Here is a 19674-nt window from a genome sequence, read left to right on the forward strand (position 1 = left end):
GTTGTAGCTTGGAATGCCAGCTTCCCACGTGTAACTGGACCGTAAAGGGCGCCATGTGCCGGCCCAAGCCACGCTTGTGGAAGAAGCCCGAATCCGAGCCAGAGGTGAGTGCTGCCTTTTGCTACAGCAAAATTGTAGTCCAGTTTCAAATTGTTTTGCGCACGTCTGCATGCACGAGCCGTAATGTGCGCTGCAGTTGTGAAAATTCGCAGGATGCAGCTTAGGCAGTACTGCGTCGCCATTTTAGGCTTTAGATATATTTGTGGGTGCACTCGTAGCTTACTGCAGCAGTTGTGTGTTAGAAATTCATGTAAGTTATCAGATAAACTAAAACAAAAAAGATGTTGGTTGAGTGTTTACTACTGAAGTTTATTATTTGGCTGCATTCATTGTAACACATATTCTGAGCAGGATATTAACTAGCTTAGCTCCCGCTGCTTCGCGTACGTAAACTGTGTGGTCTGCCCAGATTCTTATTTTTTCTTTAAACGAATTTTTATATTATTCAAAAGTATTGCCGCCATCTAAACTTACCACGCAAGTTAACGCCATAAAAGCACGTCTTTTCCAAATGTGCTTCTGACCAAAAAGCGATCTGGTAGGCTTCTGAGTTCTTGTAGTGATTTCCATAAAAACTTTCGTCCCCTAAAACATACTTCAGAAGTAAAATACCAGTTTTCATCGAATGTAACGAAATACTTAACACTGAAACGCGTAATTTTTAATTTCCAACCGAGAAGTCAAATACCAGTTACTGCCAAGTTGTTTTCAAAATAAACTTCCTCGCACCCTAGTGACAACGGTATTGGAGCTGGAACAAACCTGTGATGTACTTCGATAAAAATAAATTTGTGCAGCGAACTTTATAAATTATTACTGACGTTATAGGATGTCAGGACAGATGAATTACAAATCGCAAGTTAAGAATTATTCTTGTCAGGTGTTGCTCACAAAGTACAGAGCGCTAGAACCAATGTAGGCAACAATTTCCAGTACTGTATTAAATGTCGGTCCATCAACCCGTAAGAAATTATGAACATCATTCATGTCGTTGAACATCAGTTTTCTCAGAAAATTTTCAGAGTGAATTTTTGATAGTCATGATACAAAATTTTATTCTGCTCATAAGTGGAACAGTTATCACAGCACTAGTGTCTTGATCGTCCAAAAATTCGAACCTGATTATATATGTTGGCCATTTTTATTGAGCAGTCAAGGAAGAACGTTGATAATATTGCACAATATTATTTTATAGTAATTCTGATTGTACAGGGCTCGCATCTACATGCTTGAAACGAGAGCAGGTGTAACAAGCGAATTTAAAGATGACGATTGTTTTAAACTGTTGCACCTAGTATTAGAGGCGAAGGTTTGTAACGACCGGAAATAAGTGATTTAGACCAGAGGCCGTAAAATATCTTGTGATTTCTGTCGAAACATTTAATCTCGTCAGTCAGAGTGCCGCGAGTCGTCATAAGGTCGCTGTGCACGATCAAACCATTTGTCAGACATTATTAGGTTTGTCAAATGTTTACCCCTAATGCGTGGGTGCCGATGTTGACGTGCTTTTTCGAACATAGGTCGTGGTTGACTCGTTTCAGAGAAATTTTGATTGACGATAGATTTGACAAGATGGCGAACGCTGTTTGTTCTAATGTTTCGCCGCGCATGTTTAGCGAAAAGTGTTTTATTACAATTTATCACTGCATCGCGAGTTTCCACAACTGTGGAAACCACGATCAAGAATGAAAACCAAATAGCAGTGGCAATTATGAAAATGATAGAGATGTTGCGTCTCTGCCATATATTACACGGGAACAAGTTAAAAAAATATTCTATGCGCAACATTCAAGCGGGAGTGAAAAAAATAAGCGCCTCTGGTTCCTTCACGATGTATGTGTTTCCATGTTGTGATCTTTTAATGGTCATTAGAAGACCAACTATAGAGAATAAATTTTCGCGTTCTTGCCTTTTCTAATGTGAGGGCTACGTAACTCAGCTACTAAAAGCTTGACCTCTGAGAACGTTAATATAATCGTAAAAATGTGGGTGTGAATCTTAATAGGTGTATTTCTCTCTCTCTGTTTTAACCATTCTCTGAACCAGCGCTTTTTTTCTTTTTCTACTTTATTCACAGTGCTAAAACCAATGCAAGAGGTGCATTGTCTGCATTGGTAGGCATTCGCGTTGTTGTCAAAATACTCGGATGGAAACAGCGTCTCCTTCTAAGGTGAGGTGAAATTGACAAACTTTGTCGGTAGTCCTACGTGCTTGCAACGCGGATTGAAGGCAGTCGACAACTTTGATCGGGTGCGTGGGCCTTCAAAGTGAAAAATTATTACGTATATACACCGTCTGCGAAAAAGAGACTGATGCGCACCGTGAGGCCCTCCCTCCCAATGCGAGGTAGCAATTTTGCTATTGTAGTTAACGATTAGACACTGTAACAGTGGGGCGCCGTTACGTGCTAAAGGATGCATAGCAATTTGTTGTTTTTAAGATGGGCGATCTTGTCTGTCAGGTGTCGAGTCCCGCGCCGTCACACGTGTACGGCAAGCCGACGCGGGACGCGTGCCCGGTGCTGACGCTGCCTCGCGCGCCGTCGCCGTACCAGCCGGCGGTGGGTGCGGGGGCGGGCGTGGGCGCGCCGGCCGGGGGCCCGGCGCCCCAGCCGCCGCCGGCGCATGCGGCGCGGCCGGACCTGCGCGCGCCGGGGCCGGGCCCGGGGGCCGTGCCGCTGCTGGCGCCGCCGCCCGCGCTCGTGGCGCCCGCCGCCGTGACCGCGGCGCCGCCCCCGCAGGCGCTCTACTTCAAGCCGGGGCTGGCGCGCCCGCTGGCCGCGGCGCCCGCCACGGCGCCCTCGCCGCCTCTGCAGACGGCGCCGCTCGACCTCGGGGTGGAGCGCCCCCAGAGGGCCAGCCCGGCCCCGCCGCCTGCCGCGTCGTCGTCTTCGTCGTCGTCGCTGCCGCCCTCCCCGTCGGCGTCGCCACCGGGCGGCCGGCGCAGGCCCGCCCCCAGTCCTCCTCCACCGGACGGCAAGAGGCGCAGAGCCGAGGTATGTCCGCGCGATTGCCTTTCTCTGTACAGTTGGATTTGCTCCGTAGAGGTTTCCCCGGACGGAAGTGGGGGTGCGGGGGAAATTCTGTTCGTCTGCTGCAATTGGTAGGGCAGCTATTGTGCTGCTAGCTTTGACTGGTCCGTATTACTCACTAGTGTAACAGAACTTGCTGTTTTGTGATAATTTTTCTATAGTTTTTATGTAAAAGTTTCTTCTTTTTTCAAAGACTTCATTTGTTAATGGCAGTGCTCTTGTGCCGAATAAGGTTCTACTGTTCAGAATAGTGCAGTGGGACATTTGGCAGTCTAGCCGACGTCGACCGACACTCGGCCACAATTTGGATCTCTCTTGTTTTCGTCTCGTAGATTTTTTGCCTTTTGTTTATTTTGTTGTCAACTCGTCCTTTCACGCGTTACGACAGTTGTGCTAGGCGTGTCCTCGAGGTACTTTTGCGGTTTTGTGTGTAAGAATGTGCGGGGGGGGGGGGGGGGGCGGCAGTAAGTGTCGAAGTGATAATTTGAATTCTTCTGCGTGTTTGAAAAGTTTGAAGTTTTGAAAACAGGTATCTTGGGACAAACGAAAAATTAAATTCGTTGTCACTATTGTGTGTCCCTATCAGTTGTTCTATAAACATAGTTGCAGTTTATTGGTTTAACGTTTCTCTCCCGTCTTTGGGCTATTTGGTCATGTGTCCTCTCATTTTTGTGGTTCTGTGCCTCATTGTGTAGAAATAGAGCCCTTCCAGGATTGCTTTGTTGTCTGTTTGTCAGCCTCTTAAAACCAGTTTGGCATATCGATCTCAAAATTGTCACGTACTAAGGTCTCTGGTCTCTTGGCAGTGTAAAAATTGTCGTCTTCTAAGTCACTGCAACCAGAAGATGTAGCCATTTATGCCACATATTTTGATACTGGCAAACTTGCTTCCCAAAACATGTAGGGTGCTTCTCATTGATGGAGAATAATGACATTTGGCAAGAAGCAAGGTTTCACTGTACAAGTAAAGTAAAAAATCTGAAACGTATTTAATTGTAGTTGTATCACAAACAAAATACCTTCCGCCATTTGTGAACGTACATTGCATTCATAATCTGTCAAAAGAACAAGAGACAAACATTACTGTGTGCAAACTTAGTAATGTTTTAGAAAGGAAATAAAAAATGTTTTGTTAAATCTCTCTCTATATATAAACTGAAGTCCCTGGTTGACTTCTTTTTTTGTTTGTCTGGACTAGTATAAGGAACTACTGTTGAGATTTTGATACAGTCTTGAAGTTCCCAGGAACATTATCTTGCTAGTGTTTATATTGATAAAAGGCAAAAATCCCTTTCTTACAAATTGATAAGATAATATTCTTAGCTATGCTTCCTGATACAGTTTTTGTGCTCTTTGAACTCCAGCATAATGTATTTAGCGCCAGTAGATGTGTGCCGTATCGTTGGTCACTATGAAAAACAGCAGAAAACTAGTATGCCCTGTGGGGAGATGTAAGAAAAGTTTCTACACAAAACTGTTTTAGAACTTAGGTACTACAGAAAATATTGACAGCAAAGAAAATCCAGGATTAATATGCAGCTCTTATTGTTGACAACGAAAGTTTTAACTTGTAGTGACTGTAAACTTCATCAGTATGTAGGTGGATCTATCCCAGTTATTAAGTTGCTTCATAGTCATCTTGAAGCAATTTTAAGATCTTAAATTATGTGACCGGGCAAACTCCCCCCCCCCCCCCCCCCCCCCCCTCCCCAGATTTAGTGGTAAGAGGACCCAGTTGACAGCCCATCAAAATCTGAACACAGGTCAAACATGAAAAGAGGGAAGGGTGTGTGTGTGTGTGTGTGTGTGTGTGTGTGTGTGTGTGTGTGTGTGTGTGGGGGGGGGGTTAGAAACAGTGAATGGTCCAAGCTTAACAAGTGAAACACCGATCGAAGAAAAGCGTGTGAGCCATGTTCAAAGTTCCCTTGTGATTTATTTAAATGTATTTATTTTCGCTGTTCACTGTACTCACATTTGTACGTGTGTCATGGTGTAACATCTGTTTGCAGCAGTGAGGTGTAAGGAAGGGATCTACAATGAAACTTGATACTGAACTGTTACTATGTTAGCAGCTATCCCACCCAGATAAAGGATGCAAATAAGGAAGTAGTTATTGGCAAAATATCGTTTCAAAATTAGACTCCACAGCTCGAAGTTCTCGAAGCTTCTTTGCCTCACAGACAACCTTGTTAATTTTTTGCACATTTTGAAATAGTCATGAAATTTATTGTCTTTTTTTTTTTTTTAGTTCATACTCTGCAGTATTGTTATGTAGCATTTCCAACAGGTTTACATCTACACAGCACTGCAAAAAGCTAGTAGGATGGAATACAAATTTCTTGCAAAAAAAAAAAAAAAAAAAAAAAAAAAAAAAAAAAAAAAAAAAAAAATTATTCATGACTATTTCAAAATGTGCAAAAAATTGACAAGGTTGTCTGTGAGGCAAAGAAACTGTACAACTGACAATTTATGTTCTACTCTAGGATTAAATATGAAGCCATGTGCAGAGTTAGAACGATAAAACAGGGTATGCTGCCAGTCTACAGTTTACCATAGAATGGCATTCTATAAATTTAAGACGTAAACACAAATTAAGAAATAACTTCAGGCCTAATAGAAGTACTAGACAAGTGCCTTGTGATCGAAAAACACTTTCACAGAAGGCAGATTTGTAAAATTCAGCTACAGCTGTCATTATATTTGAAACAAAATATTTAGTTCAAAACTACTGACCAAATTTGCCTACTTAGTCAGCTTCAAGTAAATGTTCGTACGTATATAGCATAGAGAGATCTTATAGTGTCATAAAAGGAACAGGACATCAGAGACTATTCCAGCCAGCATCGGAATTTCATAAATAGTAAAATGCTTCATTCTGCTCTAATTGCACATTTCTATGTACAGATGCACTCTGAAGTACCTGATATTTAGCTTTTCATGTGGTTTTCGTGATACCAATTTTCTCGAAGGTCCAGTACCGTATTCTCATGTTTGGTTCTTTATATGGTATAATGTCATTCGTCCCAGAAAATGAAAATTTGCACTTGAAATTGAACGAAGTTGAAAGTAGCCAATAAAGTAAAATGAAACATTTCTTTTCAAATACAAAACAGACAGAAATAGCTTCATTAAGACGTTAATGGTTGATTGCTAATAACGTGGAAATAATATATAATCAGAAAATTGAAACTACTAACTTATTTTGGTCTTTCATGGTTATGAGAATATATATTAATCCACTTGATGGCTCCCAGCCACAGAAATCTATTTTGATTTCATTTGACGTGGGAGCTGTGAACGAAGAGACCAGCAATATTACGAAGACATGAAGTACATGCATGGGTCACGTGGGGAAGGATTCCCCCCCCCCCCACCCCCCCACCCCCACCCCACTATAACTCAGCTCTGCGCATGCGCGAATCTGGCAGCTTGGGCGCACCAGAAAATTTTTCCCACGTAGCATCTGGCTACTTGGTGCTACTGCTCATACAGCAAAAAGCCACGCTTCAAGTAGCCAGGAGCGGGAGGAAGGCACTGCTCATACGCGAATTCAGCTCTGCGCATGCTCATGAGCCTGCTGGTAACTGCTCATACGAACCTTTACAGTCTATAACCAGTGTATGGTATGACAACTGCCAAGATTACAGAAAGAGAACAAACATTTCAATGACCAGACAGAAAGTTCATAAAGTTGTGAAAAAGATACAAAATGGCATGAGGGCATTTAGAATCTGGCTCACCCACTTCACAGTCCAACACTGTGACAACGCAACCCCTATGCCATTGATACACAGTCATATTCAATGCTGCACATCTTGGGCTTGGACCATTCACTATTTATGTTTTGTTTCTTTTTTCACAGTCCAGTACACCTTCCTGTTTTCATGATCAGTGTTCAGTTTTTGACGGGCTTGGTACTGGGCCATCTTACCACTACATCTGAGTGGGGTGTGATGAGGAGGTTCCCTTGTGAGATAAAATGGGTAAGGTACTCATGACCTGTCACTCTTCTCTATGGTAAATAGCCAACAAATTCCCACAACCTCTCAAAACGAGTAACTCTTCTTGGTCCATTTAAAAGGTGTATTGATCTTCAGCTGGTATAAAATATGGCATTCAGTCTACCTTTGATAAAAGAATATACTTTTGTGCTAATGTGAGAGTAAATTTTATTGCTAGAGGGCTGAGAAATACACATTCAAAACCATGAAATTAGGTTATAAATATATTATAGTTAATAGAAAATTTTTTGTGTACAGGAGACTGAAAACTGAAGCTTCTGACTTCCTTCACCTACTTAAATGGTCAGTTGACGAAGGGTTTGTAGTGTCTTTTCCTTCCACTTCCTGTGTATATTAAATCTTTCTTTTTCCCCTGTATTCGCTTTGAGGAATAGTTATGATTCTTAGAGGTGGGCATTAAACTATATTTTCTGTTCCTATTTCAGTGGTTTGTAAGTAGAATCTTTTGTACCATACACAATCTCTCTGGTAGGCTAAATGTGACAGAAAAAGTGGTGTTACTTTTCAACATTTAATGACTAACATTAAGAGTTTAATTTGAAATAATGATAGCTTATTTTTGAACATTATAGCTTAGTTTTCAGATGTGTGTATGAGAAGGGAGTGGGGGAGGATGGAGGGTGGTGAAGTTTGATTAGTGTTCTGATTTTTTACAGATTCCAGGAGGAGTCCAGGAACCCAGTCCTCCCATAGCATCAGCAGCTACTACGGTACAGGAAAACCAAGGTGTTACAACTGTGCCATCTCCAGCTGCACCAAGTCCTGCAGTCAGTCCTGCCCCTGGTACTCCTTCACGGCAGCGGCCACCGAGTGCAGCAGACTCTGAAAAATCCAGTAGTCCAGGACCCCCTACAAGGACTTACCCTGTACATAAACTCAAAAAAGCATGGTTACAAAGACATTCTGGGGAAAAAGGAGAAGCCACATCATCTGTAACACCACTTGTTAATGGACATGCCAGCTCCGAAGGTAATAGTGGACCTGGGAGTGTCAGTTCGGTGACTTGTGGGCCTGGAGCTGATTCGTCCAGTGGCTCAGATGTGGACAGCCGTGGTCGCACGTCACCTCCCACCCCTCCTGCTAGTAGGCAGCGTAGACCACAAGATTCCAAAAGGAAGAAGCCAGGTGCAGGGAAGAAAGTAGATTCTCAATTGGCTGATGGGAATGTTGGCAGTGCTGGTGAAGGGGAAAGTGCAGACACATCAGAGAAGGAGAGGGAGAGAGTGAGGGGGAACGGAAGTGGTGGTTCAGCTATCCCGACAGTTGTAAATAGTGACGAACCGAGAAAGAGAGGTAGACGACCCCGTCCTGCAGCTTCGGAGTCCCCCTCAGGAGGTGCGAGTGGTGGTAAGAAGGACGAGAACTCAGGTAACTCTGGGTCAGGAACTGGTGGATCAGGTCAGGGTAGAGGATCGAGGGCACAGGGAGGTGGTAGAAAACCACGTGATGGTCCCCCTGCTCCTAGGAGGGATCCACTAAAGAAACCGCCCGTAGCACAACTCAAGAGGACAGGTGAAAGTTTCCTACAAGATGGACCTTGCCATGAGGTTGCGCCAAAGCTTGCGAAGTGCCGTGAATGTCGTTGGACTCCCAGCCAACGGTCTCGAGATGTTCCGAACATTTTCTGTCGCTTTTATGCTTTCCGACGATTGCGATATACCAAAAATGGACAGTTAGCTGCAGCTGGATTCTCAGATCCACGAGTTGATCCTGCACCAGACGATCTGCGTTTGTGGCTGCCAGACCCGTCCGATCCTCCGACAGATTTAGATTTGGATATGGCAAAGATTTTGCTGGAAGAAGTTGGAGATGAGTTCTGCAAATTACTGAGACAAGAATCTGATTCTGCAGCTGCTCATTCTTCAGGACCCACACCTGTTGCATGGAAGAGAGTAGTGAGAGGTGTACGTGAAATGTGTGACGTTTGTGAGACAACACTGTTCAACTACCACTGGGCTTGTGCAAAGTGTGGCTTTGCTGTCTGCATAGATTGTTATAAGGTAGGAGACCATATTTTCTTACTTTAATAAAGTTTTTATGAAGCTTTAGAAATCTATTATAAACATTCTTGACTGAAATGAAATATTTATTTGTAATGGTTACTGGTGTCTATCAGAATAGAATCGTCTTCAGACCATTTATACCATGATGGTAGGTGGTGGTGGTGGTGGTGGTGGTGGTGGTGGTGGTGGTGGTGGTGTTGAGTTGATGTTTATGGAGCCACACCACCACCACCAAGTGTCATTGTAGAAATGGTCTGAAGATGATCACATTTTGACCAAAAAGTGTAACAATTACAAATTACTATTTTATTTCAGGCCAGACTTTGTTTCATCCATTTTTAAAGTATTTTACACAGACAATTGTTTTTATCCACAAGAAATGTCCTCAAAAGATGCTTTTATGAAACAATTGCTACTCCTAAATTATGGAAACTGGTTGTTGCAGTTGTGCTCAGTTAACAAGGAAGCCCTTCACTACGGACATTTTTGTTGGTTCGAAAGTAATGTTGTTAAAAGTTCTTCTTGAAAACATTCTACGTATGTATTGTGATATATGTTGTCTGTGTTGTCATTGTTGGAAAGATTCTAACAAATCGAAAGTGAAAACAAATATCAAAATAACATCCCATACCTATGTCGTCATTGATTTTCACATAACCTTAGAGTAAATTCTTTAGTCTGCAGTAACGTAAGAAACCCTGAAAATTTATCAGGATGTTTGTATAACATCTATATCTTCATTGCTGTGGTTGAAAATAAAGTTGTTGACATGCAATATTTTTATTAAAGATTGGTACCATTCATTTCATATTACTTATTAATGCTGAACATACAGCTGTGGTTCCTCCAAATGTTATTACTCTTCTTCTTCTTCTTCTTCTTCTTCTTATTATTATTATTATTATTATTATTATTATTATTTCTTTGTGAATCATGATCGCGAAAGCATTTTTGGTAGATTCTTAACTTCTTCTGGTGGTAGATTTTTAACTTTTCCTCTTATGTTACAGGGACGCAAGGCGGGCAAGATCCGTCTGTGGGCAGAACTGGGAAAGGACAGAGATGATTTCTCTTGGCTGTTGTGCACAAATCGCCAGGGCCATGAGCAGGATAAATTAATGCTAACACAGATCATTGCAAGTGACTGCCTCACACGTCTTGGGCAAGATATGCATCGTGAGAGGGAACGCTGGGGCCTGACACGTTGTTCCTGTTCTGGTAGCCAGCCCCGTGGTAGAAATTCTCCAGCTAATGGTTCTGCCTCTGCAGAAATTGCCAATGGACTACCCAAGGTGAGCATGAGCATAGATGTACTAGAACCATCAGTATGTATTCAGGTATTAATACTCACCGAATAGCAGATTCAGTATTATGTTGTTAGTAGTGTGGGTAGTAATCTCTTTATGAAAGTGATATGACAGAGTACAATGAAAGTCTTATGTGGTGTGTGAAGAGTATATACTTCATTAGAAATATGCCTAATGCTCGAGATACACTAAAAGTTGTGGGCAACATCACTTTGATCTATTTGATCAGTGCAATAGGGGAAGTGTAAGTTTGAAGGCTTAACTATTGAGTATTTTGTTAATCGAGGAAATAATTATGAAGTAATTCACAGGAGAAAAAATAGTGGAAAATACTTTTGAATGTCTTGTAGCTGTCTACATTTGGTGGCCATTTTATGAAGAAGAGATTGATACAAAGTCATGGATGGTTTTCTGAGGAGACTACTGGGTTTTAAGCATAACATGCTCCACATTTGACAGTGTTCAAAATTTTCTGTTGAGCTGTGTGGGGAAGGTTTCATGTAGTTCCAGACATTTTGCTTAATCTGCAGGTCTGTCTAGTTTGTTTATCACATCCAGGAGACAAATTATATAGAAAAGAATCAAACATTTTGTGGTATTTTCCTCTTCGTAATACAAATAGCTGCTGTTTCCATTATGCAACTAAAATAGAAAAATTGGGCTTAAAAAGACAGAACATCAGTACATACAGAAATATGGGTCAAAATTATAGTTATAGTTGTTCATCACTGTTTGAAAACTTTTTCAAGAGGATAAATAATTGCAGTTAATGTTCTAAAAATAAAACTGCAATAGGCTCCTTTACCTTGTGCAAAAAATGTGCTATGAACAAGCTGTCCAGGAACATAAGTTTGTAAATTATTGAAGGGTGTGATAAAGCACCACAAATAGTATTATCTGTAGTTTACTTCCTATTACAGGACAATTGATGAAGTTTTATGCTAGTCTTGGATCGGTTAAAGGAATTTCAGATTGTAAATACTGCAATGAAAACAACATTTAGTATTTTACAGTGAAAAAAAAGTTAAACTTGGGGTCTACCTGTACCAAGTGAGTTTACTTGTATATGAACCAAGGAATTGTCAGTTACTTATCCGGAGCTCTTCCAGGTTCATCATTTGTCTGAGCTCATTGACATATCCTCATTTCACATTCTGTACATATAGCATTGCGGAAATGAGTTTTAATTAAAACTTTAATAGGAATGTGGTGGTGATCCTTTGGAATCTTTGTAGGTGAATTGATGGAACAAAACTCAATTATTTAATTAGAAACAGACTTTATTGAGCTTGAAAAGTGTACAATGAAAGCCAGCAGTGTTGTGCTAGTGTTCATTTTACGTCCTGTGTGCACATTCTTTTTTGATTGGTAAAGTCATTTTTAAAGAAGTAAATGTAACTGCAATTGGAAGAATACTTATTTAAAAAGTACATTCAGTGTGTGGACAGTCAGAAATACAGGGTAGTGAGATGTTGATAATTATGCAGTTACTTCATTACTGGATATGCATGTGTGGCAATCTATAGGGCACAAAAGTTTTTATTTGGTTATTACTGCTTGTATATGATAGTCTGTAAGTCTTCTTCTTCTTCTTCCTCTTCCTTTTCTTACTTATTTTTATATGTTAGTGGCACTTCCTTTAACTACCTTAACTTAAATATACTAACAGTTGTTTCCTTCACTTGGTCAAGAAATTGTAGTCGCTCTGGAATGGTTTTTTCCTCCTGTAGTGTTAGCAGAAGTGCCAAAATAAGTAAAACCAGGGGCTAGGACAACTTAAAATTAGTTGTCTGCACGTGTTGCAGCGAGCATAGTTCAGAAGTTACGCTTGAAAATATAAATTTTGTCTGTCTTGTTCCCTTTCTTTTGAGGGCTCGCGGTGCATACTCATTACTTGCTGCACTATATTTACATATTGTAGGGTGTAATTTTCTTCTTTGACAGCAACATTTTTATGCAAAAAATAGTATTTCCAAAGTAAATCGGTGTTTCTAATTTGCATTGAAGTATGATTTGGGTGTCATACGTATTGTTCCTGGTATTAACTAGTTGCAAAGTCTCATCCCTTTCTCCTCTTAAATCGCTCAATCAACCTCGAATCCATTAGCAACGAACAGCAAACACCCATTTCAATTGTGTATTCTTTTAGGATGCGCAGTTACGAGTAGAAACGGAACCAAAGGTAGCAGTAAAAATGGAACCGAACACTTCAGTAAAAACGGAAGCCCCCAATGGTGACCTCCATCACAGTGAGACCGATACACGTCACTCAACAAAGAATTTGATTGAACAGCGGATCAACGAGAGGTGTACTCTAGCTTGGCTAGCTGAGTTAGCTTACATGAAGGAAGAGCTAGATGCTTATGTAAGCCTCACTGAGGTAGCATTAGTAATGTAACATTTACCAATATAGTGTACTGCATTTGACTTTCCCAATTCTTTTTCTCCACAGCAAGAACCTTCTACTGAAATGAAGAGGGAGCCAGGTTCAACAGATGCTAATAGCAGTAAGCAAGAAGTCAGTGGAGATGCGGGAAAGAGAGAACAAGGTGTTGAAGATGGGACTTCATCCAGTGGTCGAGGACATTCGACACTTAGAGAGCTGCTCATACGCCCTACAGGTGGAGGTAATGGGAGTCGTGCACCATCTCCTGCCCCGTCATCTCCCGGACCAGTACCACCTACTGAAGAAAATCGTCCAGCTGCACCAGCACGCTCAAAATATATGCCACGTCAGCATAAGGGACGCTCGTCAAACTGCAAATTGGAGACTGGTTCTCCAGATTCTTCTCCACCACACACGTGGTTGTGTGATGGTCGTCTGCTGAGGCTGAACGATCCTTCGCATAAAGGAAACCAAAAAATGTTTCAGGTATTTAAATTATTTTATCTGAATAAGAAATGACTGTGTGTTTGCCTTTCACTTTGAATTATGAAGGAATACTCCTTGTACATAGTTATACTGACTCTGACCAACTGTTGTTCTCTGTTCCCATCTCTTCTTTGGGTTAGTATGTTGTAAGATAATTCAGCTAACTTGTCTGTGTTCCTCATATTAGTCATCAAGAATAGGCCAACTATATAATGTATGTGCATATGATGCCTTGCTCTTCATTAAAGCTAACGTGTTTATTGCCCTGTTACTAACTTGCTAACATTGTTGATACATGATGGACTTAGTGAGGTTAGTAATTGATTCTTATAAATAGTCATTCAAGCTAATGTCCTTAAGATTGGCAAACTTCAGACCTGTCGTTTATAGGATTTTGATAGATGCATTAGTTAAATAAAAGGTTTAAGAAAATAATATAGTACTTGGACATGGTGATTCCGAAACTGGTAGTTTGAGGAAATGTCTAGACAAGAAATAAAAATGGCTGTGACAAAAAAAATTGCTGGGAATTAGGTGAAAGGGTTGTCAGAAGTATGTACTATGAAGGAAAAAAAGTTAAATAACATAAAGAAACTCCATTACTCAGATTGATGTGTAGGAAAGACTATTATTTTTTGAAGGGAAATACATTTGACTTTAATGATTGATTTTTTTCTTCCTATAGTGTACTAATATTGATTAGTGACAGTATAGCTAAATTCAGAAATGATTTCCATTTTCGTTACAGGAACAGTGGAAAAAAGGATTACCTGTGCTGGTATCAGATGTATCAAAGCATTTGGACATGACTCTTTGGCATCCAGATTCATTTGCACGTGATTTTGGAGATGAGAAGAATGATCTGGTCAACTGCATGACGGGAAATATTGTGCCAAATCAGCCGATGAGGCGATTTTGGGAGGGTTTTGAGCACTTCTCACGTAGATTGGTTGATGAAGAAGGAAAACCAATGCTTCTAAAACTGAAGGTAATTTTTGGTATAATTATTTGATTTTGATTACAAACTGCCATCACTGTTGTTAAAGGCTTGAGATCTCTTTGCAGCCACATGTGGAAGTACAATAGTTGTTTTCAATGTATATAAATGTTTATAAAAGGAATTAAAGTTTAGCTCACACTGTATGAATAATGGAAATCTTTCCTTTGGCCTATTAATTGGTACTAATCATGAAAATGGCAATGCCATGAGAGACCATCTTTTTGTGTTGCAGCTTTGTATTTCATAACCATTTTGTATTGTGTGGCTAAAGGATATAAACATCCACCTTCTTGATCTTGTTTACATGACCCAACTGAAATGTTCCATTCTTCTGCAGATACTGCAGACAGTCCATCTTAGATTGTCATGCACAGTTTATTTGACATTCCTGACACGAGTGTAATTGGCAGACGTTGAAGGGCGTCCTGAATGAGGCTCATCTTAAACTGTTGTCTGGCCACTTTTAAACTGTGTGAATCATTTGTAACACCGAGTACGGCTTAAGCGCTCATCACTGTAGGCTTCCTGCATTGCTTGGTGTGTGTCTCTAAAGGTTTTCTTGAGTTTCATGCAAAATTTAATGCAGAGATTGTTGCTTCTCTGACTCTGCCGTCTGTGCTCAAAATATAGCTATTTCAAACTGTGGATACGTAGCTTATCTGGATACAATTAGCTTTGAAACAGTCTACTAAGTAATCTCGCATTTTAAGCCAGAATTCACATCTTACTTTACTTAAATTACAAAATGAAAGTTTTTCTGTTCCCTAGCCATTACTTTCATTACTTTAATATTCCTATCTGCTCAAAGAAGTGCAATGTTCTTGCATTTTAAAAATGTATTGAGGCTCCCTGGTTTTTAAGTTGAAAGATGAAAATTTATACTGGTGCCACCTGTGAGTGGCCTGAGAGCAAGATGTCTCAAGGCTGTGATAGCATGATCTGGATGAAAGTATGGGCAAACTATTTTGTCATACAAGGCTGTTGGCAATCCCAGCTCGATTAAAAGTAAACCACGCATTTATAAGGTGGGCTCTGTTTGAGGTAACCAGGTGTAATGCATCCTTATGCACAGTTGGTTGCCATTTTATGTTGTAGACTTGTTCTGAGATAGCTGAATCGATTTTAAGGTGTCGACACAATGTTTATTCTATTCAAAGGCGTGTCTTTCTAATGTATGTTAGGTGCATGATTCCCTGTGTGTGGTGCAAATTCTGTGCATTATTGGACAATGTCAGCCAAGTGTGATTGGCCTAGTCATAAAGTGTGTATGTAATTATTGGTGTTTTGTTGAGTATTACTGGGGAAAAAGTAAATCAAACAATGGACAATCCAGAATGCAAAGTAACAATATTATGAAAAGGAAAGTTGCCACTCACCATATAGCAGAGATGCTGAGTTGCAGATAGGCACAACAAAAATACTTTCACAAATAAGAAGCTGGCAGTGTGGCTTCAGTTGCCAGAGCCTGCAGGTGCGTGCGTGCTCGTGTGTGTGTGTGTGTGTGTGTGTGTGTGTGTGTGTGTGTGTGTGTGTGTGTAGGCCTTACTGGCTGAAATCATCTTATTTGTGACAGTCTTTTTGTGTACCTATCTGCGACTCAGCATATCTGCTATAAAGGAGTGGCAACTTTCTTTTTCATAATAATGGGGAAAAGTAAATTAGACTTCAGAGAACTGATACAGTTACTGTGTTAAGTATAGATTATAAGATAATACTGAAAGTGTGTGTAACCTACTAAGTGAATAAACTGGAAATTCTTTTTTAATTCGAGTTCTGTATAAAATCTTTGATATGATATGGAAATGTGTGACAGTGAATAAAATTTTTACTTATGTGGATCCAGTTGACCACAAATGCAAAAATTTTTACTGTTTCAGATAATTTTCAGTGGGTAAGAGCAAAATGTGACATATTATTTTGTAGATCAGATAATGTCTTGAAATCTTTCTTTACATATTAAATATAATAAAATGCACCTAAACATCACCACCATTAAGAATGTACTTCATTTCAGAAACAGTCACAAAAATGTTTCGTATCTGGCATGAAATAAGTAGCTGATACTTTGATATGATATTTCATAGGTAACAAATAATTAATGCCAGTCTTAAATGCTGCTGCAGAATTTGCACTTGTTTTGTCAAATATGGTTCTTGTAGTTTAACATCTCAAGCACAGTTTTGTGCAACCAATGCATTTATACTATTGTCCAGTATTGGAACAAATCATCGGAGATGCTTTGAAGACTTTACGTCAATTACTTCAATCTCGTAGATTACTAATACTGGAAAGGAGTTAATGTCGGACTCACTAAATTAAAATAGAACTCCACTCCGCCCAGTTCGTAAGCCTAGTTTTTAAGAAAAATTGATTGTGAAGTTGTGTATTGCATTGTTAGTAATGAAATTTGTACCCGATACTAAGGTTTTTTTTCTTCTCCATCCAGGATTGGCCACCAGGAGATGATTTTGCAGAGATGTTACCATCACGCTTTGCCGACTTGATGAGAGTGCTACCTCTCTCTGAATACACCCAGCGCACTGGCCGTCTTAATCTGGCATCACGTCTTCCTGAATGTTTTGTGCGCCCTGATCTTGGTCCCAAGATGTACAATGCCTATGGGTCAGCCCTCCATCCAAAGCATGGGACTACTAATTTACATCTTGATATATCGGACGCTGTGAATGTTATGGTATATGTTGGAATTCCAAAAGATGGAGATAGTGAAGAGCATATTAAAGGTACATCTTAGAATCCTCATTGCTAGCAAGAAATCGTTTACTTTGTTCATTCAGATGTGAGAAGCTATGCATAAGGTTACCTATTTCTTTGTTCACCCTCCTGTCTGTGTATTATCAATAGTGGTAAGAATGATACTTTCTCTTGCAGAAGCGTTCAGAGCTATCGATGAGGCTGGATGTGACATTATTATGCGGCGCAGAGTTCGTGAGAAAGGAGAGCTACCAGGTGCATTGTGGCACATTTATAGTGCCTGTGATGCTGCCAAAATAAGAGACTTGCTCAATAAAGTTGCAGTGGAAAAGGGAGTGCGACTTGAACCGCATCATGACCCTATTCATGATCAGAGCTGGTACTTAGATACTGAGCTGCGTAACAGACTTTACCGTGAATATGGTGTTGAGGGATTTGCCATTGTTCAGTGTTTAGGGGACTGTGTTTTCATTCCTGCTGGTGCACCACACCAGGTAAGACCTGTTAAACAATTACTGACTAATACAATTTGGAATTGTGTTGTGTGAATTAATCAGTTTTCAACTGCATGGCATCCGGCACTTGCTCCAGTTTCTAAACCTGTTTGTTGTGTAATTTGCAGCATCTTGTTTGAATTCAGTAGGATGATGTGTGTGATTTTTCCCATGACAGCATGTTTTAGGTGATTTAATTACAATGCTTGCATATGATGACAACTAACAAATGATTTCTGTGATACTTTGAGCTTTTTAACCGTCTGATGTGAGCATGTGTTCTATAAGCAATGTAACATCCTTGACAGATTGTATTGCTATGACAGTGTATCGGTATCAAAATGTGCTCTGTAACAGCTACAAATTTTAGAAAATTTTATTGCCTTACATTGCAGGAATATTATTCTCCCATTTAAGATGTGTAGTCAAATATTGTTCCTTGTGCACATCTGACATGCTGTATAGCTGTGTATTTTATACAGTACAGTGAACACCACCAGATTACGTGCATTTGCATTGCAGCTTTGTGTGTGGGATAGTTTAAGCAAGAGGTCAAGTTATGAGTGTTGCAATAACTTGTTAGTGGATGGAAACAGGCATGAGGCACAAGGTAACACTAAAGCAATGAACATTACAGGATACAGGAATACAGAATACAGGAATGGAGAAATGCAATGAAGTAGGGATGTTCTTAATCTTCTTCTGCTCAGGGAATTGAACGGCAATAAATTCATCATTGCCTTGGAGTATCTTTGATATGCAACTAATGAGGAAAGCTACCATTACTCAAAAATTAAAATGTGAAAAATTTCAATGGTTCTCTTGTAATTATTTCATTTGGTGATTTTCAATTCCTTTTTTATCTCTTCAGTGTTTGAAGAGAGAGGCAGTATCGGCTGTGGATTAATATTCAGTTTTCTTCTTCAATGTAAGATACAGTTCACTATACTAATTTTATCTGAAAAGGGGAGAAATCGAGCTATTTCTTTGGGATCCAGGCACTTTATGTAATAATTTTGACAGTTTTAGCAGATATGTTTCTTCTCAGTTTTTGGTGTTGCTCAGCAACACGTGTATAGTAATTTTCCAGTGAACACTCCACCATTAGACTGTGTTGTTGTCTATTTAATTACAACCCAACTTTTTGGCCTTTAATGCCATTTCCAAGTGATTGAATTTGTCATTAACATATATTGCAGGACTTAAAGCTCAAAATTGGCCATAAATTAAGAAAAATATTCGTTCCCGATGAAATGCCAGGTGCAAAATCATCATCTTGTAAAAAGATCAATAAATAATAGTGGCAGCATGTTATATTTAACAAAAACAAGTTTACTTTGGTATATAAAAGATGAGTACATACCAAGGTAAACCAGTTTTTATTAAATATGATGTGCTCCCACTATTATTTACTGATGTTTTTACCAGATGATGATTTTGCATCTGGCATTTCATGGAGAGCAAATATTTTTCTTAATTTATGGCCAATTTTGAGCTTAATGTCTTGCAAAATATGTTGATGACAGTTGAAAATGGCATATAAGGTGGAGACCTGGGTCGTAATTAAATAAACAATAATACAATCAGATGGTGGTGTGTTCATCTAAAAAAGTTTCTTTTCCATCTGTTGTACTCCAGTAAAATTTAAAATACAATTATGGGTGTACCCAGTGTAATGGTGCTTTCACATTGGTGTGCAATGAGCAGTATCTCGCATTGATCATTATCTGCTACAGTTGTGATTCCATTGAGTGCGCTCGCATGTTGTAGCTGGAAAGGCATTGTGTGAATGCAGGCCACTATAAAGTCATCTAGTGTAGTTAAGCCAGTGTCAAAGAGAGATTTGTGTAGGAATCGCATTAACTTGGTTTCTGAAATTACTAGCATATCATATAACAAGCAGGTTGCTCCTGCAAGGATGCTACCCACTTTCCCTCCCCCTGAGCGGGTTAAAAGCATATATAATCAAATACAAAAATGTGAGTTAATATGCTTCCTGTGTGTGTATTAGTTCACACTATACTGCCAGGTGCAAAATCATCATCTTGTAAAAAGATCCATAGTTAATAGTGGGAGCATGCTATATTCAATTAAAAAAGTTTACTTTGGTATATAAAAGATGAGCACATACCAAGATAAATTACCATACCAAGGTCTATTATTTAAAAGACCA

General features: G+C 39.8%; 1 protein-coding gene across 1 annotated transcript in view; it reads left to right on the plus strand.

Annotated features, from left to right (window-relative positions):
* The window catches only part of LOC126416995 (lysine-specific demethylase 3B-like), a 145687-nt gene that overhangs the window by 124827 nt on the left and 1186 nt on the right, over nt 1-19674 (plus strand). Inside the window, exons 6-13 of the mRNA XM_050084881.1 lie at nt 2522-3055; nt 7770-9113; nt 10127-10408; nt 12573-12788; nt 12876-13295; nt 14044-14283; nt 16742-17036; nt 17185-17501. Of these exons, the coding sequence (XP_049940838.1) occupies nt 2522-3055; nt 7770-9113; nt 10127-10408; nt 12573-12788; nt 12876-13295; nt 14044-14283; nt 16742-17036; nt 17185-17501 (3648 nt within the window). The remainder of the gene's footprint in view (nt 1-2521; nt 3056-7769; nt 9114-10126; nt 10409-12572; nt 12789-12875; nt 13296-14043; nt 14284-16741; nt 17037-17184; nt 17502-19674) is intronic.

Source organism: Schistocerca serialis, chromosome 8 (genome assembly GCF_023864345.2).
Source record: "Schistocerca serialis cubense isolate TAMUIC-IGC-003099 chromosome 8, iqSchSeri2.2, whole genome shotgun sequence".
NCBI lineage: Eukaryota > Metazoa > Arthropoda > Insecta > Orthoptera > Acrididae > Schistocerca > Schistocerca serialis.